Source organism: Anguilla anguilla, chromosome 8, assembly GCF_013347855.1.
Source record: "Anguilla anguilla isolate fAngAng1 chromosome 8, fAngAng1.pri, whole genome shotgun sequence".
In the NCBI taxonomy this organism is placed as follows: domain Eukaryota; kingdom Metazoa; phylum Chordata; class Actinopteri; order Anguilliformes; family Anguillidae; genus Anguilla; species Anguilla anguilla.
The window spans coordinates 16,903,662-16,928,141 of NC_049208.1; the positions used below are offsets into that span (position 1 = coordinate 16,903,662).

Sequence of the window (24,480 nt, forward strand, 5' to 3'; positions counted from 1 at the left end):
TTAGAAACTTTAAAATGTAAGTGGCTTTTCACCTGTCACCAACTTTTCACCACAAAAATGTTCACTGGGTTCAGATTAGCTTCAGTAGTTTCACATGCTGTAGGCTCACAGCACATATTTTCCAGAGCAGTTTTTTGTACAGTGGCTTTCTATGTATCGTAACACACTTTTATTGATTTTTGTGGTTTCAAACTTTTCCAGAAATAAATAGCCACTCTCATCTGCTTACATTGCAGTATTGAAATCTATAGCACTAATGCTTTGGTTGCGGACAGCTATTTGCAGGGTACCTAAGCTTGCAAAATACAGTGGTTTACTTAAGATAGGCGTTCCTACAGCTTATAGCAATCAGAGAATTGCAGAGAACATCCCCTGGCATCATATATGGAAATTTGCTTTTGCTATTTCAGACCTTCCATGTGCTTGGATAATGTAGAATCCTTATAAAATAGAGTCCTCCAATGATGTCTACCTAGTAGGCCCAATTCTTTCCGAAGTCTGAAGTTTTGGTAGCTTGCAGTTTCAAGTTGTAATCCACAATGTGTCTCCAGCTGCTCTTTTTCATTACATAACATAATCGACTGTGACAAAGCCATGAATAATTAAATTAAAGGAGACTAAATCAATCACGAGTGATGTAATCCAACAGATGACTACTGGAAGAAGCAACCTATCAAGGAACAAGCATGTGTTTCAGTGTCAACATACTGCAATTATGCATGACTGGAATTAAATGATTATTTAGGACCATTCAGTTAATCTTAAATGTGATATGTGTCAATGATGGTTTCAAAGCTGTCTTCGTGTGAAAGCTGTATCAGCAGCTCGCAGTTGGAGGGTTACATTACGGGCTAATGAGAGCACAATTTCGTACTTGCCGTGTTCTTAAAATCTTTTTACAATTGTAAGTGCCATTGGTCTGTAGTTCTAGTCTGATCAGAAACTGTTCGCGCAAGCCCAAATCAAGACCTGCCCACTGCAACAGAGGCACATTTATGCATAAAATATATAATTATACAATAAACAAGAAATTAATGCGTATATTTGAATAAAATTACTAAAAAAAAATTGTCAGATATTTATTTTTGTATTATGATGAGCCAGGCAGGGGGATTCTGCTGTTCTTTTTAAGACTTTTGAATGGAAAGAGTGTTTGCAAATTTTTATGATGTATTAGTGTTGCTGGTATAGATCATTGTATGCATTGTATGCTAAAAATAGTCGCAACAAGGACATTACGAATATGTGAGTGCTACAGGGCTGGCTTTAAAAATGTAATTACATTATTGCAGAAAGTTATGGTGATGCATTTGCTACCCTGTCTGCCTCTGCACTTTGACAAATAACCTCAGGCATATGGCTTTTGAAAATGCAACACAAGTGTAAGTGCCTTGACTGAAATGTGATACCAGCTACTACGCCTTGCATTATGTAGTGCAGCTCACGTGACTCAGTGCTTTATTTAGGAGTGCCTTTCAAATTGACGCACTGTACAGGCACAAAAAAGAGGGGTTTGCAGAAGGTTTTATTTGTAGGTCTCCTTCTAGCTCAGACTGACTGACCACCCCTTGATGCTCTTGCAGACGTTACCCTGTCTGTGAAATTTGGGGCGATTAATGAAATCACCTTAAGTGCTGTGCAGTGTTCCATGTTTGACTGTCTGTCTATGAGTCCAGGTCTTTCTGATTCAGTGGAGGAAACACAAACACCCACATTCTCCAACATCTGACTGCTTGCAACCGCTCTTCAGCGCACAACCGATCCACGTGTGGTGGTGAGATACCCCATGCACCAAGGTCCTCTCATTAGCAACAAAAAGCCGCCCCCAACAGGGCAGTTACGTAATCGAGTTACCTCCCGTAACAAGATAACAAGCTCACAAAGGCTTTCATTCTATTGCATGAACATGGGCTACTGCTGCTGGCTCCTCCCAGTCCAGGTTGTTATTCCCAGAAATCAACGACAATCACAGTGGGCGTTGCCCTGGATAAAATTTCTGTGTTACACTGGCCTCTGTTTTGTTCAAAATGTACCATAAGTTGCATGCCAGTATGGACTGTGGATGGCAGCCCTGCAGGGCTAGGCATTAGCATTGCCCAGGGATGGGAGGGTTTCAGTCCACAGGAATGGCGGCATCTAATGGTCAATGGCTGTTCGAGGTCCGTCTGTTGAGCCACACACAAAGTGTCTTCCAGCTTGTAGATGAGAAGGGGAGCTTTTGCTAGGTCAATAGCACAGGTTGCAGCTGATGATGAATACGTCTGGGCATTCCGAATGTCTAAATATGTTGATTACGTGTTATATCTGTGCCCCACCCAACTGCCCCCCCCCCCCCCCAATGTAGGCAAAAGAACCCCAGCCCAACTCCAAAGCTGGAACCTCTCCAGTAACCTACACAAATCTACAGGAAGCTGAGAGATAACATGCCTGCTACCCATGCTATGTCAGGACTGTCACCTCACCTGATCTGTAGTGAAAAGGGTGAGTTATGGGTTTCTCCATACCATTTGAGGAATGGCACTCTTTTACTTCATTCCATCACAGCCTCCACTTTACTTCCTGTCCTGAAGCTATGGCTGTCCCAGAACATACATGCCGTCAACTGCACAAACTGTTGCTTAGCGTCGCTTAGCGTCTGTTTCAGGGACAGACCTGATGAATAGCTTTTGAATACGGACAAATAAATATGACAACTTAGTCCTTCTCCTTGCTCAACACATAACAAGCAGGCATACAGTGTTTTAAAAGGCACTCCCAGGAAATACATTCCTATGGTCCATATAAGCCTACATCTTACAGATTTGAACATTGTGGTTTGTGGTTAGTTGAGTATGACTGTGAATCTGTAGTGTTAATACAAAATTATTCCCAGCCTGCATGGGGGAGGCTTAATCCTGGATGACTTGGGTTTTGCTGCTTTATTTTCTCCCCAGGACTCCCCAGGCACTGTCAGTTGTTATCGTCATGGAGAGATGCACCTGTTGGGCAGTAGGTCTTGTGTAGTGCCATGTTGGCCTGTAGCAAGTGAAATAGCCAGTGGTTTGCAGGTGAGTACACCAGGAACAGGTACTTCTGCTGCAGTATTGACTGGGTCAGTGCTGGTGGAGAAACGGAGACACAACTGGTGATTTCAGGTTTTGCAGGGTAGAAGCAGGGAATACTATTGCCCAAGTTCCCCCTTAAAGAGTTCAGGGTGTTTAGCTATTATCGCACATCATTTAATTTTGCATTGCGCATCCATCCAAAATATTTCTCATTAGAGAGCCATCAAATGATGTGTAAATATGATGTGTAAGTATGTATACACTTGCTTCATATATAAATTTCTTTGTTGCTTAAAGTTGAGAGGAAGCACCATAGAGGTTATATTGTGTGTCCCCTGTTTATCCTCTGTGACTGTGTGATGGATGTACTCTGAACTTCAAAAGCTGTCACGAGATGTGCTGCTGTTTGCCCCTGATCACTGTACTCTCCTCCGGGCAACAGATCCCTTATTTGTCAGCAGGCGGGACTTTACAAAATCTGTGGGCCTTCGCTGTGCCTGAAAGGATCAGGGCTTGTCACATGCAGCTTACAGCTGCAGAGTCTGAGGCGGAGCCTGGCAAAACTAGTGAAACAGAGGAAGCTGCTGTCAGCAGATTAACATGCATGGCAGGAGGTACTGGCTGCCTTCATGAGCTATGTACTGTGTTTTAAAAAAATTTTTTTTTTTTTTTTACAGCAATTCAGGTGAAGTCTGCTCCTTAAACATCATGCTGAACAGGATGTTTGAGGAGTATCTCTTTCAGGTCACAGCAATACATCAACATGGCTTTTAAAAGGGTGATGCAGGTCAGCTGAGGACCTTGCTATAGAGTATAGTACAGCTGGGCACCAGCCTTGGATCTGAGTAAATAATACTGGGACAATATATCATAATGCTATTGTTTGGGTGCTGGAGGTGCCTCTTGCCTCCGGCGAGAGTTGCCATGACAACAAGCTCTACCCCGACACTTTAGCTGGCTCAGGTTTTCCAGCTTGTGGCCCCTCCCTTGTGAATCGTCCGATTAGCACTCCTCAATTTTCTTTGCATTTATTTCTGGGCCTGGACTCATTTTAATTCAGTGCCACTCCGCTATTAAGTTACACATCAACTATGAAGGTGAAACGATGGATGCATAATGCACATGTTTAATGGCTTGGCCCCTTTTTGTAGAAAAAACAATATATTATTAGGCCACCGTACTATGTGCCTGTTGCACTGCCATAGATTACAAGCTGGACTAAATCAAAGTGGCTTTAATAGTCCTAGACTTAGTATGGTCTTGATTTAACTTGAGTTTCTAGTTTCATACAGAATATAGAATGATTACAACTACTCCAGGTCTAAATGAGGGCTCAAAGTAAGCCCTCATAAGGCAGGTTTTCCTTCAGATGAATGTTTAAAGTAAAAGTGAAATAGGGCTGCCCAACCCTGTTCCTAAAGATCTACTGTCCTATAGGGTTTCATTTCAACCTTAATTTGGCCTCCCTGATACTACTTATAAGCTGCTGAACGAGATCTCTTGAACGAGGTGTTCTTTGTAAGGGTTGGGCAACTCTGACCTAAATCAAATGTAAGCCATGTTCATGACAGCCAATTAAATGTTTATTGTTCTCCTTTACCAAATGGAGACCTACTCCTGAATTTATGGTGTATCTCTACATTGAAAAAAACTGGTTGTAAAACAGAGGTATTATCATGAAAATGTATTTGTAATTGGTTTTAACAATGGTTTGACTTCACCTGTATAGTGCCATGATGGGAATGGGCACACCCTATCATCTCCTGTGTTGGTTTTCAAAGTGCAGGGCCCTGAGCTGCACTGAACACACTGCTTGATGGGAGGTGGAGGACTGCAAGTCCAGTTCTACTGTGATATGATAAAAATGTAATGTCATATGTAAGTAGCGCCTAAGTATCGTCAAAGCGTGCCAAGTAATGATTAGTACACCAAAAAATGCATCCCACAATGCCCTTCTTTGTTGAATGTGTGCTTTCAAACTTGATAGGTATAGGGCTGAAGGGAATGTTATTATTTTATTTTGCTGAATCACCCCCCCCCCCCCCAACCGTCAGCTCCAGATTCCTATAAACAATTATGACACTTGCTGTTGATATGTTTTTATGAATTTGAGTCCCGTCCTCAAAATGGAGCCAATAAGTCTTGTGTCTCCATCGCCACGGAGATGTCCTCCATTCCAAGTTTAATTTAGAGCGTCTCTTCGCTTCCTGTTACATAATCAGGAACAAGGAATGGGATTTTTGGAAAGCCCTGGCTCAGTGCATTTTATAGTAGCCGATAGTTCCAAGTCATTTTAGTAGCAGGGCTATACTGTTTTATGCAGATAACAGGGGATTTCCGAATCTCAGTAACTTTCCTGTTTGTGCCCTGCAGTGGATTTTGCTGTTGAATGTGTGATGCCTTATACAAACTTTCCCCTTTTTATGCATGATGTTTTTTAGTTTGTGAACAGGCAGGTCATGGAGGTGGAGATTGATTTTGGAGACACATTAACTTTGAAGTGCCTTGGAGGAAAAGGAATGGATGAGGGGGGAGTACTGTTTGTGTGTGTTTGTGTGCGTGTGTGAGCGTGTCTGAGTATGCTTGTGTGTTTGTGTGCGGGTGTGTGTGTGTGTGGGGGGTGGGGGGGTGGGGGGTCGTCTCAGCTGTGCCACAAACCCCACTTTCACCTCTGCTAACCTTACACAAGGTACATAGTCTGAAACCATCACCCACATACAAACACTCACCACAACATAGCTTTGAATCCCTCCAACTAGTAGCAGCCTTGTGTTAAAAATTAAATTAAACAAAAAAAGAGAACCGGTTTCTTTGCATACTTGTTAAACATGAAGCCACATATATATAATGGTTTGGAACTTGGATTGCACATACTTCTCATTCCTGCCTTAATTCAAAAACATTTCTTTTAAAAAAAAAAAGCCTTGGTTGTGGGATTGTTTGGCAGCGAGTCAAGCCCAAGCATTCACAGTGTAGTGACGCACCCCGTGTCCTGGGACCAGAAGCAGCCTGCACATAATTATGCACACAGCCAGTTAACTCATTAGACCAGTTAAGATGTGGAATGTGATTAGGGTGCAGCTCACACAACAGCCAACCCAAGAAGCGGAGCTGGACCACTTTCCCCCTACGCTAGACCTCCAGTCGGCATCAGAGTGGGACAGAAGCAGAAGCTCTGGACCCTCTGTGAGTGACAGGTCTGGACCCAGTTCCAACAGGCCTCCTAAGCATATTGGTGATGAATAATTTGTCATAGCCAGACATTGGAGATTCTATTGTTTAAAAATAATGTTAAATGAAGGAACAAAATCCGGATCTTTGTGTGTATGAATACGGGCTCTAACAGACCATAAAATGCTTGAGGAGAATGGTTAATTGACCCTTAATCCACATAGAATATATATTTTATTCAGGCTAATGTTTTTCTTTACATTCACAGAATACCTATCTCACCCCGTGGATTTGAGTTGGTATTCTGTGTGTTTGGCCCTCATAGTCCGACCACAAATCCTTGTATGGTTTTACACAAGCTACAATAAAAAGAAAGACTAGAAATATGGGAGGTATGCAAACCTCAAATGATGAAGTAAACAAGCTATGATTTGCAAAACTGTGGGACATGATGTACTGCCATTTCAGTCTTCCCTAAAAGTACACACAAGCTTTTCTGAAACGAAAGCCAAAAGTAATTTTAAAACAGAAACTAAGGACCGTCCATGCCACATAATTTTGGATGAATAACATGTAGCACATTTATTGTACAAGACCTTATGACCTTTCAGGGTCAGTGTGCTTTGCTCAGTACAGACCTTCAGCACACCACAGTACATTTTGTCCTACTTGTGTATGATATTTAACAATGAATTCAAATATGACAGTATCTCATACTTAAACAACTTAATGTGTATTGCAGTTCCAAAGGAAACTGAAAGTTGCAATTAAATGCAAGACAACAAACTTAAGAAAAAAAACTAAGAAACTGCTATAAGACTGAGTACAGGCCATTGTTGTCTTGCTGTTATCTTATGGTGCAAGTACATTTAAAGATGGTCTTTAACTGAGAAAAAGCACTGTGGAGAGAAAAAAACATTGCAGTCATGAAGGAAGTTCAAAATGAGAAAAACCTGAAAGACCATGAAGACACAGACCCTTGTGATCTCACCCGTGAAGTGCTTTAATGCTCAAATTCTCTGCCGCTATCTGGAGAGATTCTTTGCTCTGTCATGTGAATCTGTGGAAAACAGTCAGATCTGCAGCTCAAATTAGAGCAGGACCGAGAAGCCATCCAAGTTCAAAGGGAATTACTTGATTTATCTAATCCATGTGCAGCACAGCCGCTTGCGTCGTCCATCGTGGTAATATCTCAGAACGAATTGGATGTGTTCGAGCGATTAGCTGAAATGAGCTGCTCGGCACAGCCATCGCTGTAGGGTTTCATCTTCTGCAGAGTCTGTTTACAGTATCAGCTCTAAATGTGACTGCGGCCAATCAGTGACCATGGTTTACAGAATCAGCTCTAAATGTGACTGTGGTCGATGAGTGACCATGGTTTACAGTATGAGCTCTAAATGTGACTGTGGTCGATGAGTGACCATGGTTTACAGTATCAGCTCTAAACGTGACTGTGGACGATCAGTGACCATGGTTTAAAGGATTGACCAATTTGACTTTTGTGTCTGCTGAACTGATTCATCTTGAAAGAGCAAGTATTTGCTGGGGTGATTTATTGCAGCTGCCCTATCACGTTTCAGTGTGTTATATGCATTCATGGGATTCCACACAACACAACTCAGCACATGCAAAGCACAGCCAAACTACTGCCATTACATCACGGTCAGGCATTCAGTAGATACTCTTATCCAGAGCTACATACACTGCTCACATTCTTTTAACATACAATCCATGTGTAAAGCTGGATATTTTAAAATACAGTGACTTAGGGTCATAATGCCAGTGCCCCCAGATAAGAATTGAACCCTCAACCTTTGAGTTACAAGCCCAGCAACGGTTCTCCAACCATTATGCTACACTGCCACATGTGTAATGAAAATCCTGGTGACAATGTCAATGTGCACCTGCCAATGAGCCGTGGCTAAGCCCATGTAAACAGCACCCTATGATGCACATATGCTAAATTCAGATGATCTGAGAGTCACTGGTGATTGGCATTTAGTGTTTATGCATGTTTATGTAATGCTAATAATGGTGTAATATACACTACATGGCCAAACGTATGTGTACACCCCTTCTATTTAGTGGGTTTGGCTACTTCAGCCACAACCATTGCTGACAGGTGCATACAATCAAGCATACAGCCATGCAATCTCCATAGACAAACATTGGCAGTAGAATGGTTCCTACTGAAGAGGTCAATGACTTCCAACGTGACACTGTCATAGGATGCCACTTTTCCTACAAGTCAGATTGTCAAATTTCTGCCCTGCTTAGAGCTGCCTCGGTCAACTGTAAGTGCTGCTGTCAAGTAGAAACAACTAGGAGCAACAACAGCTCAGCTACGAAGCGGCAGGCCACAAAAGCTCACATAACGGGACTGCCGAGTGCTTAAGCACGCAGCAAGTAAATATTGTCTGTCCTCGGTTGGAACACTCACTATTGAGTTCCAGACTGCATCGGGAAGCAACTTCAGCACAAGAACTGTTCATCAGGGGCTTCATGAAATGGGTTTCCATGGCCAAGCAGCAGTACACAAGCCTAAGATTACCATGCGCAATGCCAAGAATCAACTGGAGTGGTGTAAAGCACATCACTCTGGAGCAGTAGAAACGCGTTCTCAAGAGTGATGAGTCAGGCTCCACTATCTGGCAGTCAGACGGACGGATTTGGGTATTGGCAAATGCCAGGAGAATGCTATCTGCCTCATGGCATAGTGCCAGCTGTAAAGTTTGGCGGAGTAGAAATGGTCTGGGTCTGTTTTCCATGGTGAAGGGAAATCTTAATGCTACAGCATACAATTACATTCTCGAGAACCGTGTGTTTCCAACTTTGTGGGAACAGTTTGGGGAAACCCTTTTCCTGTTTCAGCATGACGATGCCCTCGTGCACAAAACGAGGTCCATAAAGAAATGGTTTGCCGAGTTTGGTGTGGAAGAACTTGACTGGCCTGTACAGAGCCCTGACCAATGACCCTGACCTGAGAGGGAGAATATGTGACTGCCAAGTTGAAGATAACCATTCATATGGATATCATATTCATTTTGAATGAACAAAGAAGACTGTCAGAATAGGCAATAATCATAGAAATTGGGCATTTCAACATCACATTCATTCAATGTACCAATTTACTAATGAAGCCATCAATAAATTAATAAATGTAAGGTTGTTGTGACATTCAGTTCTAACATAATTGATTGGCAAAACTCAGAATAAGCAGATATATAGTAATGAAGCAAAAAAAAACAACAACAAAAAAACCCAAGGTTAATTAGACAACAATAAATTAAAACATTACTCTAATTCTCTAACGACAAGTCGTTTCCCTTCTCAAAACGTTTTAAACAGCTATAGAAAGGCGCCGACTACTTTTAGGTAAGCAAACAACTTATCTTGTACGATTATCCATTTTTGTGTAGTGCTCATTTACCGCCATCTAGTGGAAATGTTTTTAAAATATCGGTATGGTTACATTTTAAACTACAAGACATTTTGCGCGTTATAATTCCAGATATTTTTTTGTAAACACAGATCCTGAACCGGGGCAATTGGGCCTGCACAAACGCGTTTTCTGCCCCAATTGGCGAGTTTTTTGGCTTATTGTCTGAAGAATCTACGGTGCGAGAAATTTTAACATCAGTCCATAAAAAATCACATCTTTACGTTACAAGATATGCGTTTAAATATAGCCGTGTATGAGTTCAGAAACTAATTATGTTCGGCAAGTATTAGCTAATTGTTTCTCTTTACAAACCTAATCACTGACACTTGCATGTGACGTGAAGCTTCAAGATAATGCGCTATTGGGAAACGTTTCACAATGTCATCCATTACTTCAATAATAACCAACGCAATTGACGTTAAATATAGCATCATATCCCCCCAGGTCGAGAAAATGCTAGCCTATGCAAAACATGTGGGTGCATTTATGAAGTAGTACCTTTCATGACCTCAGAAAGGACAAGGATAACACCAACCATCACCAATATGTAGATCCCACCTGTTGCAGTCACTTTGATCCCCATAGACTCTTTAAGCCCCGTTATTATCCCTGCCCAATTCAGGCATTTATTATACATTGCATTACATTGCACTACCATTACAACACAAAGGCCAATATAATCTTGCACTGCATGTTCGCAGCAGGAATCTTAGGAAAATAAAAATTTGTTTTCCCAGTGCCATAACGAGGTTATAAGTCGCCACATTTCTTTAAGTTGTTCATATAAAATATGTTCATTTGTTTCAGAGTAATTATCTAACACTTCTAAAACCTTAAAACAATTCGTTTAAAAAAGATAGAATATTCCACGTTTTGTAGTGCCGCCTGAATAGTGCCCGTCTCCCACGGAAGGCAATTCGTGCGTCCAGCTGGGGGCAGTAATTCCACACTCAGGGACACAGCGGCACTGAGTGAACCCGCTCGCCGTCACCATTTCCTGGAGCTCACGTTATTGCTGACATCAGAACCATTGCTTAGTTGTGGCAACGTCGAACGAAGCCGAGCGACTTGAGAAGAAAAGAAACTTTACTCGAAGCAGGACTAATTTGCAGCTTTCACGGAATGCTTGGTGGTCAGATTGGATTATAGACAATGTTCGGAGAAGGATTTTAAATGCAAAGTTTTTGCAACGCTGGATTTAATCGTTCTTGTAAATTTAACACGCCTGACAACCGTATTTCATCCGTGTGCAGTTATTTCAATATCCGGATTTTAGTGCCACGGGGGAGGCAGGTCTTTGCCGGAGACAGCACACATCGGTGGGATTTTTCTTTGGCTTTCCTATTTGATTGACTTTTTTAATGAGATTTTTCAACAATAGGCTACTTGGGATAGTTTTTTTTGTTGTTGTTTTTTCCCCAATAAGCTAGTTTCACGTGACATGAGCTGTCACATCTAGCTAAACAGGTGAGCGCACAAGTAAACTAAGTGGATGTTAAATCAGAATATTTATTTGTCATAAAATTAACCTGGATATAGCTGCAACAGTTTTAGTCATTGCCGGGAATAAAAGGCAAATTACCTTTTGAATTCTTAAGTAGGCTATTTGTTACAACTGATTGTGCAATATGACTAACATAATAAAAGTCCAATCGTCACAATCTATAATTTCAATAGACTGATCTGGTTAAATCATTGCGACGACATTTTGTAACTTGCTTGCAGTACCAAATTATGGCATTCTACCTTCAAATGCCTTGGGCAGCCTTACTATTGCACCTCGTCCTCTACCTGTCTGTATTTCAGAGTAATTACTAATGAGCATTAGCAATTTAACAATAGTGCATATCCTACTACCCTTTGTTGACTGAAACTCGTGACGTACCTGTGCGGTTATTACGGAAATAAATATGTACATATGCAACCTTGGGAAGCGGATGAAAACCGCTTAGTTTAAATTAACCTTTTTTTACATGGTGGAATAGCATTTTCCTGGCCACACTGCAAGCGGTTTTTTTTTTTTTTGCTCCGTCTTGAAACACAGCTCTTCTCTTTAGAATTTGGCCAGTTGCCGTACTTGATAATAATGAATGACCATTTATGGTGATAGCGATTGACTGTTTGCTTAAGATGGTGTAAATCTACATCGAATGTGCGACCCACAAAATTTACGGAGACCTCGGACACATATTCGTTGCTAACCGCGCGACTTAAAGGGCACGCCCCTTTACTCTTATGGAAAATTACCTCAGGTTCACTTCTTTACACCTGAACACCTTACGCGCAGTGAAAGGGCATTCTTCATCACAGTAAGTTTTTTTTAAAAGTCATTATTCTTCAGCAAATGTCGGATGGCATTAGTATTTGAATGAATCATTAGATCATCATAGAGATACCTGAATATACAATGCAGTTTCAAAATATTTACATATTTGAGGACGGTGGCAATATTTAGCAATAGTTCCGGTTATACCTTGAGTTTAAAAAAGAATATTTTTACTAAAAAGTAAACAGCTAATGCTTATTGATATTGGAAGCATGAAATCAATGAAGTTATTTACAATAATAAGCATGAATGCGTTTTTCATATGCCTTTGTTTTGCCACATAATATTTTATACATAATATTCTAAGGCATTCTAGTGGGATGATCTTTTCAAACAGACATGGACATTCACTTTGTGGAAAATGGTCATTTGTTTATTATGTGACTTACAGTAGGTCTTACGAAAACTCACTGTAGCTGTCTTTCCTGACATAAAGTGCTAATCAGTCAGTAAATGCATTCGTTATATGTACAGACTGGACCCTTGGAGAACATAGCCATGTAAAACAATTGGCAGCAGTCAGATGTGACACCACTCACACTTCTTAGCTGATGAAATCAATAAGGTAGCCTACTCCAGGGCTTGATTTACTGGGGAGCCAGGGGGACCTCAGCCCCCTGTAAGAGACCCGCATTCCCCCGAAAGAAACCTGAGCCACCCCCCCTCCAATCTGCGATCGCTTCCCCCCCATTAACAATCACTGATCCCCCATGACCCCTGGAAGCCAGAGTGCAATTTGAACCCTGAGGTACTCCTCTTCCCCGAAGGGTGCTAGCTCTCCTGTAGCACTGTGTGGCCTGTCTAAATGGAAATAGTTACAGACTGAGAGCGAGTGAACGCAGATATGCATGCAGTTCAGCTGCAGTTGCTTGTTGTGCGCTAGTGCTGGGACAGTTGGAATCTGTTCAGACAAGCTCTGCTTGCACCAAAAAGTGTTTGCTGGCCCGTTAAAGAAGACATGGATGTGAGCCGAGCGGTAAAAGGAGAGATTGTCTCTGCCAGAGCAGAGTGCCTCAGAGCTCAGTATGAGTCAGTGGCCCGGCATGTTGTGGCAGACGGGAATAGTGACAGCGGTCATTCACTGTGGGGACGGGACGAGAGCCAGACCTCCCGCAGGAACCCCCAGAGACCAGCGTGCCCTATCACACTAAAAAATGAGGAGACTTCGGCTTCTTTTTTTCAGTGAATTGCCTGATGGTTAAAGCTTGTGACCAAAAAGGCAGAGAGGTTGTAGGTTCAATTTATGGCACTGGTAATGCTTCACTACCCCTGAGCCACATAAGGGACAAACATTTTAGAAATGCACGCTTTGTAACTGGCCTTGGATAAGAGAACCCATCTAATAAAATTGTAGGTTTTGCACCAAATTTTTCCAGCTGGCTTCATTTCCCCTGCACGCCATGGGAAAGCAACATTGTTGCGTAGTTCTGCTTTGCGCTCTGCTTGTAGAATGCATGAAAGGTGCTTTCCGAGGTGATGTCATTGAGAAATGCATTGCCTCACTCTGTGTGTGTGTGTGTGTGTGTGTGTGTGTGTGTGCGTGTGTTGCATCACTCTGGATTTCAGAGCCTGATTGTATTCCAGCACGAAGCAGTCTTGAAGAAAATAAAGAAAAACACTGTAAAAAGAGTAATTCAGGGTTTCCGCCAGTGTATTGCAAGCCTGGCGGCCCACCGGGCCTAAGCATCCGGGGAAAAAAATAAATAAATAAAATTTTATGTATTTTTAAGATGTTTTTGAACTACAGTTACAGTGGAGCGGCTCGGTTGAAAAGTTCACCAGCGACATCTGTTGTGTTGGTTAAAACGTGAACGCAATAGGAAAACAGCAGGTCTGAGATCAGTGTTCTTTACCCTCATTGTGCGTAGTGACATTCAACCTTTTTACCGTCTCTGCATTCAACACGCTTCCAACTATCACAAGCTAACGCTACCTAGCAAGCCACCATTTCTTATTTAGTAGGCTAACTAACCTCGTCACAAACTGCTTTATCACTTCATCTCGTCGGTAAGTACATTCTTTTTATAAAGCAGTGTGTAGGTAACGTTAAACTAGTAGCATTAATGTAACGTTCGATATATTGTAACATTACATGACTTATTAATCGCCAACGAAATAACGAATTCACTTGTTTATTAATAACGTTAGCTTGATGACATTAATGTGCACGACAACGTTGTCATAAAAATTTTCCGGACCGTGAAAACTGCTTAGAAGTCAAAAAACCTTGGACAGTTTTTTAAATGTTTAAATGTGCCCGGCATTCCAAGGCTTGTTGTAAGATTCAGTAGCCAATCAGGACGTGAATACAAGTTTTTTGTGCATAAACCTTGATATTATTTATTTTAATTAAATTTCTTTTGTTGTTGTTCAAATGTGCCCAGCATTCCAAGGCTGTAAGAATCAGTAGCCAATCAGGACTTTTTTTATAGAGTGCAAAAGCCTTGATATTATTTATTTAAATTAAATTAAATAAAATTTCTTTTGTTGTTGTTGAAAACACAGCATTCCAAGACTGTACATTGTTGTCAGATTCTTTGTAAGACTCTGCTATGCTATAAATAGTTTATTTTTTAAAATGTGTGTTGAATAAATGACTTATTTACAACAACATTCACATTACGCAGTCATATTTTCAAATCTCCAGTCAGCTTTTAGCACTGACTTAATGTAGGGCCCTATGGAATCTGTTTTATAGCTTTTTTAAATTCTCAATTCTGTGATTCCGTCCGTGATTCTGTTATCACAGAAACTATAGGGCCCTTCCTTAATGCTGCCGATGGGAGCCTGTCGCTGGCCCGCGCTGGCCCCCCATCAAAAAAGACACTTGGCCGCCGGCCCGCGCCGGGCCCGGTCAAAAGATACTTGCCACCGGGCCTAACAACTTTTCTGGGGGAAACCCTGGTAATTTGCAGGTTACGTCCTCACCATCTCTTTTTATAGTTGTGCACGTATGAAGCTCTACTGTTGTCTGTCAGTTATAGTTTTTTTTTTTTTGCTGTATTTGTGTTTAACTTACCAGTGGTCATTGTGCATTGATGAGTAAGACTGTTTGCATGGTCTGCGGGCCTTCTGTTTTATTAGACTTGATGTGCAGCAAACTTGCCTGCCAAAGGTCATGACCGGAGTGCACTGTCCAGCGCTGACTATGCTAAATTCTGATGATATAAACCCAGAGCTGAGTAAAAAGGCAAGCGAAATGCCAAGCAGAATGCGAGGCTAATTATGTAGCAGTGCAGAGAGAAGTCTCAAACCTGGTCTTTGCAGGGCAGGAATACACTTAACCTTAGTGTGTTCAGGGCAGCAGAGTGGTCAAGTCCTTCAGCTCTGAGGTGAATTAAACCGTCCTACCATGCTTGATTTTTTTTGCCTTCCTCTGTACTGTTAAATCACAAAAAGAAACCCAATTTGTGACTTCTGTTTCTGGGTTCTTCTGGAAAAGAACTCCTTAAGTATTACTGTTCTAATGTGTTACAGTAGAGTATTTCATGTTCTAAAGGGGCCCTTCTACTGCAATGGATGCTCTGAGTCTTCCCATTTGTCTCCATTCAGACGGTCTTGTTAATGCCACCCCGCATGCGCAGAAAGGTTCACATTTACTGGCGGACCTTCAGCTCTGTTATCTCTCTCTCCTGGAAAACCACAATATTTATTAGTTTAATAAGAAATACTTGTTTTGCCAAGAGGACCCATTCTCATTTCTGTCCTGCTGAACACTTTTTTATAGCAGGACATAAACAAACTCTCTGATTGAGAAAAACAGGAAGAAAGCACTGTGTACCCCGGTGGCTTTTTACGATGCACTTGTGGTGGAAAAGTGCCTTTGTCCACTACTGGCAAGCTGACTCAGTTTGAGTCACTTTGTGTCCCTCATATTTTTAAGCAGTTAAAAAGTTTATCCCCCTTTCCTAGAATTGATGTCCAACTCCGCGTTGGCACTGCCCTGAGGGTTTAGATCAGGAGTGGGCAGCCTGGCTTTTGGCATGCCTGTGATGATCTGCTCTTTGCTTTCTTCCAGCACTTAATTAAATTATTGGATCCAGTCGTACGTTCAATAAATGTGAGCCACCGAATTGCAGAGTGCATCGAGGGCCCGTGCCTTCATTTACTGTATTGGCTGAACCAGTTATGCGATGGAGAGTTCCGGTGGAACAGAACCTGGAAGTTGTCTCCGTTATTTCAGGAATAGGGGTTACCTGGGTTACCTGCCCCCTGCCTAGTTGGGTGGCTTTGTGTTCTCAACACAAGGTTGACAGTATTTGTTTGGATTCCTGCTGCTCTTTCTCTGCCTCTCAGCTGTTGAGGAGAAGAGGCAAGACGTTTGCCCCTAGTGCTCCTCTCATCATTTGAAAGTGAAAACCCACGCAACAGATGGGGCCTGAACTCGGTCTGAGGTTGAGATTGCTCCGAATTATACCACGGGTGTCAATGGAAAGAGCCTTGTAAAGATGTGGGCGGAGCGGCTGCCTGTGGGCTGCAGGGCTGGCATCACCGTTGCATTCACATACAGCCCCAACCGGGAGCTGCGATAGAAAGACTGACAGCCCAGGTACACACACCACCACAGACCTCTCTTTGTCTCCCGGTCTTCTGGGGTCCAGGAAGGCTTCAGAGATCCAAAATTCCCCAGAGTTGCTGGAAGCATAGTGCAATAGGATCTTCCTCGTGTTTCTAATGCCAATCGTCTGACGGAGGCCATCCTTAGCAAAGCATTTATGTCCTGGGGCAGGAAATGGACTGACTGCCGGGTCCCCTGAAGGCCAGTTTTAAATCAAGTCTTTGAAAAGCTTACTAATCACAAACGGCGCACCTGAGATGGGTCTCTGTCTGGCTGCAAATTCAGTATTAAATCTGGAGGGGGGAAATTCATGCTGTGTTAAAAATGAAAGCTTAAACTAACTGTAGGTTCCACGCTGGTCGTTCGTGGTGATTATTTCACAATTTTCAATTAAGCGTCTATGGGTATGCGTCATTGGGTTTGCTCACAGTACTTCCCTACTTCTGTATTCACATTTCTCATGTTTTTTTTTTGTGAAGTTTTCCTGAGTCTGATGATGACAGTACTGAAATTAAGTCCACACTTATGTATTTCTTGCATGGGCAATGTTTAAAAAAAACCCCCCAAAAAAAAACAATTCATCAAATGACTTCAGGTTGTCAAAACCTTAAAGGCCACACATTTCTAAAATGCTTTAGTTTACATGGTTCGGCTCATCAGTCACAAATGAACAGCCAGTGAAATCTTCAGAGATTTGGCCAGGACACCCCATTGCTAGGGAGATATTACTCGCTGTGGGACTTTCTTGGTAGCATGAGGGGTAAAAAAGTAAAAACAAGCTTACTTATGACTTCATGCATTAGACATGTAGTAGCCTATTTTCTGTCTGGCTCCAGGCTGTTAGTGTCATAAGTGATTTGTGTGTTATAGGTTGCAGCTATACACCAGGAGTAAGAGTTGAGGGTTAAGTGCACAGTCGTAGTCATGTATTCCATGACTGCCCATTTAAGTGATTTGTACTCATTTTCAAGCGTTTGAAGTATTTCTGATTAGGGTTATGGCTACACTGTAGATCTGGACAGGCAGTGAATCTTCTGTCTTCATCCTATTAAAAGCTTTATTCATCTAATTGGATCAGTAACTACTGTTTTTGAATGCAGGGTATCAAGCACTCATGGTTCTGCAACCGGCAAAACTCTCCAAACTGTATTTGTGCAGTTGCATTTCCATTCATTTGTACATCGAAGTTAAGGACATTGTAAAAAAAAAAAAAAAAAAAAAAATTGAATCCTGATAATTTTTCTTTTATAATTTTGTCATGTTTAGCCGTTAGCCTTGACTTCCCTCCCTTTTGTACACCTTTCTACACATCTGATTACTGTAATCTGTTTGTGTGTGTGTGTGTGTTTACGTACGTGCACTTGCAGGTGTGTGCATACTGTATGCTGGGTGTGCACAATGGAGTGATGAAGCAATCTAAAGCAAGATTGATAATCCCTGGGATACATACATACATAAACACACAAAGACACACATACGCACATAAATGTGTAGTTTTTCAACCTTGCACTATATAGCCTATATACAATGTGGTAGTATGAACTGTTTTGTGGTTTATGGGGGAATATCTGGAGGGGATGTCCCTCGGCTGTAAAACTTCCTCCTCCGTGTGATGCAGTCGATCACGCCATGCTGCGCAGATGTTTTTTGTATGCTCTATGCCTGGGGCATTGTGCTGTACCACCTTCAGAATCTGGTTAGACTGAGTTTTGATTCAAAGCTGACACAACCACCTTCCGTCCCCATTCCATTGTGAAATCGATATCTAGATTTCATCAGCTTTCTTCTTTCTGTCTGGTTAGCGCTGTGGTGAGGTTAAGTTTGCCTCTCTCCTCGCTGGCTTTTGAGTTTCATTTCATTTTACTCACTGGCTAACAAGTTGACACAATGGTGAAAACTCAATTGAGTCTTAAGACGAGCTTCTTCTAGCTAATTTGTTGCCTTCCATTTAACAATGAGACATCCTTTGTGATTAATTGGGCATAATTGGAACTACAGTGATTGAGAGTGTGTGCATGTGTGTGTGTGTGTGTGAGTGAGTGAGAGTGCATGCCCATATGTGAGTGTGTGAGTATATGTGTGTGCGCTCGCATGTATGTACGTGTGTGTGAGTGTGTCTGTATGTGTCCGTGTGTGAGATTGTATGCCTGGTTAAATGCTGTTTTAAATGCTGTTTTTATGCCATGTCAGCTGTTGTTCAATCTGCTATTGCTTCTGTGGTGTTACCAGTCATTTCTTTCTGTGAAAGATTGACGTCAGAGCGGGTTCCCTTGGGCCCAGTCTTGGAGCTGAACATGAGGTCATACTCTGTAGAGCTACAGCTGGAGAAGAAGGCACAAAGCTAAGGGGAAGGCAGGGATCTGCCGAGCTTAGCATTGAGACCAGCCTTAAATGAAACCCACTCAAGAGCTGTGTTAAAACTTATCAGTGGTTAATCTTGCATAAGCAACGTAAAACCTTAACCTGCTTGGTGATCGGGCATGATTGTGTTCCTGAGACTAACACTGATGTTCTCTACTTTTGTAAGTTGCTCTGGATAATAGCTGCTATTAAGCAGCTGTTATGCAGTGTAATGTAAGCTATCTGGACTAGCAGTTCTTTTTTTGTTGAAGTTTTCATATTCTGGAAAATGTCAGTAGATCCTTGGCAGCAAATACCCTCAGGAAAAGGGTTTAGATGTACTTACTGCACTAAGCATGTCCATGGGCCTTGCAGAATAGCTTATAAAGGTATAATGGTTTAGCCAGTTCATCTAATTACTGTTTCTCAGTTGACCACCTTTAACTGTACTGTGAGTGCAACTGTTAACTGAGAACTGAATTTGTATCTGTTACAGAAATGTAGCCTAGTTGTTCAGCATATGTAATATTCATTCTTTTTCCATTGGCATTAGACTAGATGTCTGTGAGTTGTTGGTTTTTTCATGCAATATGTATTTAGAGGATTACTGGCTAAGTCAGAACTGACTTTTTAAGAAGTGGTGGTCTTGAGGTTTCAGAACTTTATTTTCAGGTTTCCACTTCAAATTGCAGGGTTTTCAGAGTCATGGATTTCTTTCCATAGTAAATGCTCCTTTCCAAGTCCTAGGTCTTAATTTAAGTTTAAGCATTGGACACTTTCACAAATAAAATGTTGGCCCTGGTACTGCCATTCAAAACATGCATGCTCTTACAATATTCACTGAAAGATCAGTTTAACTTTGACTGAATTTTTCCAATATTTTATCACTTTTGATTAGTAGAGAATGCAGATTCATTTTCTCTGGATGTATATTTGTTGTCTTGGAGAGTTCTGGCTTCATAAGGTGTGCATTTTCACTCCTTGAAGTTTATGCGTGTATGTGACTGTTTTGATTAGGCCCAAATTGCCCAATAATGAAATGCTTCAGTAAAGCAATAATGGGGATTTGTGCTGTAGTTTAGGACTGCAGCACAGTGACTGTTCCTTCCCTGTAAAAGCTTCCAGTGGCACGAGACATCATTGCTTCTCAACGTCGGAGCCCACGTTTTCTAATGGCTGAACGTTTCCATGGCAATCAGCTTGTCTTTTATCTCCTCTTTCTTTTCGAGCAGTAAGCATAGTGTAGGACCCGCAAGCACTGAGTTCAGCCACGGTGCGCTAAGGTCAGAATCGAACAGGGCAGTCACCCTGCTCGCGTTTGCCAAGAATTGGCGTGGGAGGGAGTCGGACGACCTGCTGAAAGCAGGAGCGGCTCGCGGCTCGCATTGGACAGAGCGGCCAACAGATGGCTTGCCTTCCCGCCCACTGGCATGAAGAGCAGCGTAGATTTTTAAAAAGAAGTGCAGCGTTTAGACTGCTCCCTCTGCCAGTTCTACCCCCAGTGAGGGGCACACCTACCCCGTAGCTCTGTAGCATTGTCTCCTTCTCGAATGTCGCATGTCACGGCACATTGACAGTTTGAGAGATGTTTGGCAGAAAGGATTTCAAAGGTGTATTTGGAAGGAATGTGATTTCCTTTCCCTGTGATACTTGTGCACAGCAAAATTCTGCCGTTTTCTCTCGAAAACACAGCCAGCTCAGTCTTAATGAATGGGTTTCTGCCGAGACTGTGCTGCATACTAAATTGTGCCGAAATGACAGATAAAATTGAATGTAATTTCTTGCTTGCACTTTTGTGAAGATTACTGCTGAGATTACTGCTTGAACGTATTCGTGACATCATTCCTCGTTAACCCTGACCTCTCTGCTTTTCATTAGCTACAGTAAACAGCGAGAGAGTGGCGATTACACAGGTCATGATTCCTTGTGAAATTAGGCTAAGTGGAAGCATTTCCCTATTCAGGGTTCATAGCTCCTGCACCAATGGATGGACCTGCAGTTTTCCGGTCTCCAGCATCTCATCTCATGCACTTTCATAAAAACCCCAGTTCTAGGAGGCGTGGCCTAAAAATGTAACCCCGCCCACGGTCCCTCTTTCATACCTGCGGGGCTCTTTTGGAGTGGCGACTGTGTTTCCTGTCAGGTTCACACTGTAGCTGTCTGGCGCATTTGCAGTTCCGCTGCCCCGCTGTTGTGGCGACGCTAAACTTTAGCGCCGGCGAGACCCTTGGCTCTCAGTCCGGAAAATAACAGACAGCCTTTGTGGCAGCGGCGAGGGAGGCTCTGGCTCGGGGACATTTTCTCCCGCTGCGTTTGAGGAGACAAACCCGCAGACACTCGGGCTGGAAAAGTAACAGCAGTGCATTAATTTCCACAGAGGAAAGCTGCCTTTCGAAAATGGTTTATTCTGTGCTGGGAAGATGTTTTTGCCAACCGCAGAAGCGACGTGACAGGAAGTCATGGTTTTTACAAATAAGTCTAGAGTCATTGTGTCTCTTCAGTTGTTCATGACATATGGTCTCACTGAACTGAATTTCTGTCTGGTATATATAAAGAAGTGCTACTGACCCGTGTAAAAATAGTTTACTTGAAGTATAATTTAATTCAATTTAATATAATTATGCTTCAAATATGTTGAATTGTACTAATTGTCACTTTGGGTAATTGAGGTAATGGCGTGTTATTCTGTTATTGTTCTCAACTAAATTTAATGGACCAATCAGCCATTCTGTGAGAGCCTGCAGGTGTGTTACCTGCCTGATATTCACTTCACTGCCCTCCTTATATGCTTCAGACTAAACAGATCAGTACTTCAGGACTCTCTCCTTAATGTGGTTTTGTCATTGAAATTGCTTCCAGCAACAGTGTTGGAGATTGACAAATCCAATTACAGTTGAGGCTAATTGTTGTTTACTGTACAGATGTGTTCACCTTATCACTGCAGCTAAATTAACTTGATAAGCCTGTTCTACTCATGAACAGTAGCAGGCTAAAAAGAGTATGCATTGTTTGCATTGTTTGTATGCACAGCATGCTTATGAATCTTTTTCATGCCTTTTCTTGCTGGTGTAATTCATGTTTTAAAGTAAAGTACAAATTGTTCTGCAGAAACTAGTTTGTTTTTAGGAAATGGAGTAGGCTGCTTAGTTTGACTCTCTGACCAGAGGATGAAAATCTGTATAAATCTGGAGCAGCTGTAGTCATCATTGAGAGTGTGTGCATTGTGAGTAAGACACACATGAAGGAGAAATTTTTCATATGTCAAAACTTGAAATACAATTAAGCATTTATAGAAGTGGAAGCCACTCTTGGCTGCCTGAAGAATTCCCACGTCAGAGAAAGTCTTTTGTAATTTCTTCTGCATTGTTTACATTTGGCTGCTCTTGTGTTCTTGGACTTAGGCCTATCTCCTGCCACTTCATGTTAATCATTTTTCAAATGTAAAAATCCTCCCATCATTTAAAGGGTATGGAATTTTGTCAAAGGCGACTTTTTATCGCAGAAATCTGCTTGCTGGTCAGTTGATGCAACTTTTGTGCCAACTATATTTTCCCAGAAGGATTACAGCAAAGAGGATTAAATGAAACTCTTACAGTTCCCTATGCAGTTTATTTATTTGTGTTTAGATAAACAGGCTTGTATTCCTTTGTACATACATTAAATTGTAGCATGCAAATGAAAAACCTTGCTTTACATCTCAATACTTTCCCCCTTAACACTGCAGTTCTATCCGTTAATACGGCCTGGGTGAGTATTTACTGGAGCAGTGCTAATTTACCTGCTATGGGCTAGGTGCCATAAACCGTAAAGGATCCAAAGTAGCTCTAGAAGTGCTCGTTTCACAACACTGCAATTTTAAAACTTGCAGAAAGAATTTCCCTTTAAGCGCCCCAGTGGGTTGGTGGGGTAATGATGACAGTGGTTACTCCGGTTGCAGTTAAGCAGGTTGGAAGGGTGACGTTTGTGGGCATGTTTTCCGGGGGATTCTTATGGTAATGAAGTCTGTGGATGTCCCCGGCTTTGGCTCTGACTGTTTCATGTGTTCGCAGGGTGAGGAACCTTGCTGAGCGAGTGGTGTCCCGTTCTCCGCTCTTGGCCTCTCCCGAGAAAGGCCCCCGATGATGACCGTGAACATGGGTGAGTAGTCGAATAGCCGCCAGTCTTTGCTAGCTCAGGGACTGAACAGCAGAGAGGATTGAGCACCGATAGCACCCTGGCTTTTGTAGCCGTGGCGGTGAGGGAAATCTGGCGTACACTCTGCGGATATGTTTACGTATTAATGGTCCGCAGTTTGAGCCTCTATGCACCCTCTTGCTGGGGGGGGGGGGGGGGGTCATACTCATGGACATGGATGAATAGCCTGCCCCTCCCATAAATGCACTGTAGGTTTTTTTTTTCTCCCAGCAAAGATATGTGAGAGGAATGTGTTTACATAGTGAGTGGGTGGACAGAAGGAATTCCAGGTGGCTCCTGTGTAGAATGTGTTTGCGTCCTTGTGTGGATAATACAGGGTAGCCTTGGAGATGAAACGGCGCTTTATCCAAAAGGGACACACGCTCACACCGACACATACACACGTGCTTAGGGCATACGCACACGCCCATACACCCACGCACACACCTGAGATTAGTTGCAATTCTTTCAGTTATTAGAGGAGCGTGGCAAGTAACAGAAAAATGACTTGTTCTGCTCACAACAATTTCCGTTTGCTTAGAGGTGCTGCAACGCAATGAATGATAAATAAGAGAATTTGATGGACCAACAGTCAAAATATCTGTTAATAATGAGGAACATGGTGTCACTGTGTATAGGTGCCTTTTAGGATCTATTAAGCAGATTTATTTATTACTATTATTTATATATTATTTATTATTGGAAACGCCTTTGACTGTCTTAACATCTTTCTGGCACGTTTTTGCCAGAGCTTGAGAAACAGTCTCTTTTCAGAGAATGGATGCAGTTAAAAATAATAGTCACCATGACTAAATTACCACACGCCAACATTTCTGACGGCTCTTTTCCTGTTTTTTTTTGTCTTTTTAGGTCACAGTACTACACAGAGGACTGGCCTACTCACACACATACAGACAGGTTAGTAAAGCGCTCTTCAGACAGCTCAGTAAAGTGCACCTCAGACATGTCAGTAAATGCACTGCAGACAGGTCAGTAAATGCTCTACAGACAGGTCAGTAAATGCACTACAGATGGGTCAGTAAATGCTCTACAGACAGATCAGTAAATGCACTACAGGCAGGTTAGTAAATACACTACAGACAGGTCAGTAAATACTCTACAGACAGGTCAGTAAATGCACTACAGATAGGTCAGTAAATGCTCTACAGACAGATCAGTAAATGCACTACAGATAGGTCAGTAAATGCTCTACAGACAGATCAGTAAAGCGCACCTCAGACAGGCCAGTGAATGCTATAAAGACAGATCAGAAGGTGCATGCAGTAAAGCCATGCTGTTAACTGAACTGAAATGAAATGAGAAAAAGTTGATTGGGAGAGTCTCACCTCACCTTCTTCCAAAAAAGAAAATTCAGGGAAAAAAATCATCATCTACATTGTTTTGCTTGTCGCACCTGGAAATGGTC

General features: G+C 42.1%; 1 protein-coding gene across 3 annotated transcripts in view; it reads left to right on the forward strand.

Annotated features, from left to right (window-relative positions):
• Window positions 1-10,662: 10,662 nt before the first annotated feature.
• Window positions 10,663-24,480, forward strand: part of LOC118233621 (mitogen-activated protein kinase kinase kinase 3-like) — a 49,254-nt gene continuing 35,436 nt past the window's right edge. Inside the window, exons 1-3 of one of the 3 annotated variants that reach the window (XM_035429428.1) lie at window positions 10,663-11,124; window positions 22,931-23,018; window positions 23,925-23,972. In XM_035429428.1, coding sequence (XP_035285319.1) covers window positions 23,000-23,018; window positions 23,925-23,972 — 67 coding nt within the window. In that variant the 5' untranslated portion in view covers window positions 10,663-11,124; window positions 22,931-22,999. Of the gene's footprint in view, window positions 11,125-11,747; window positions 11,967-22,930; window positions 23,019-23,924; window positions 23,973-24,480 lie in introns of those variants that run through there. The other 2 variants (XM_035429430.1, XM_035429431.1) reach the window with 2 other exon arrangements.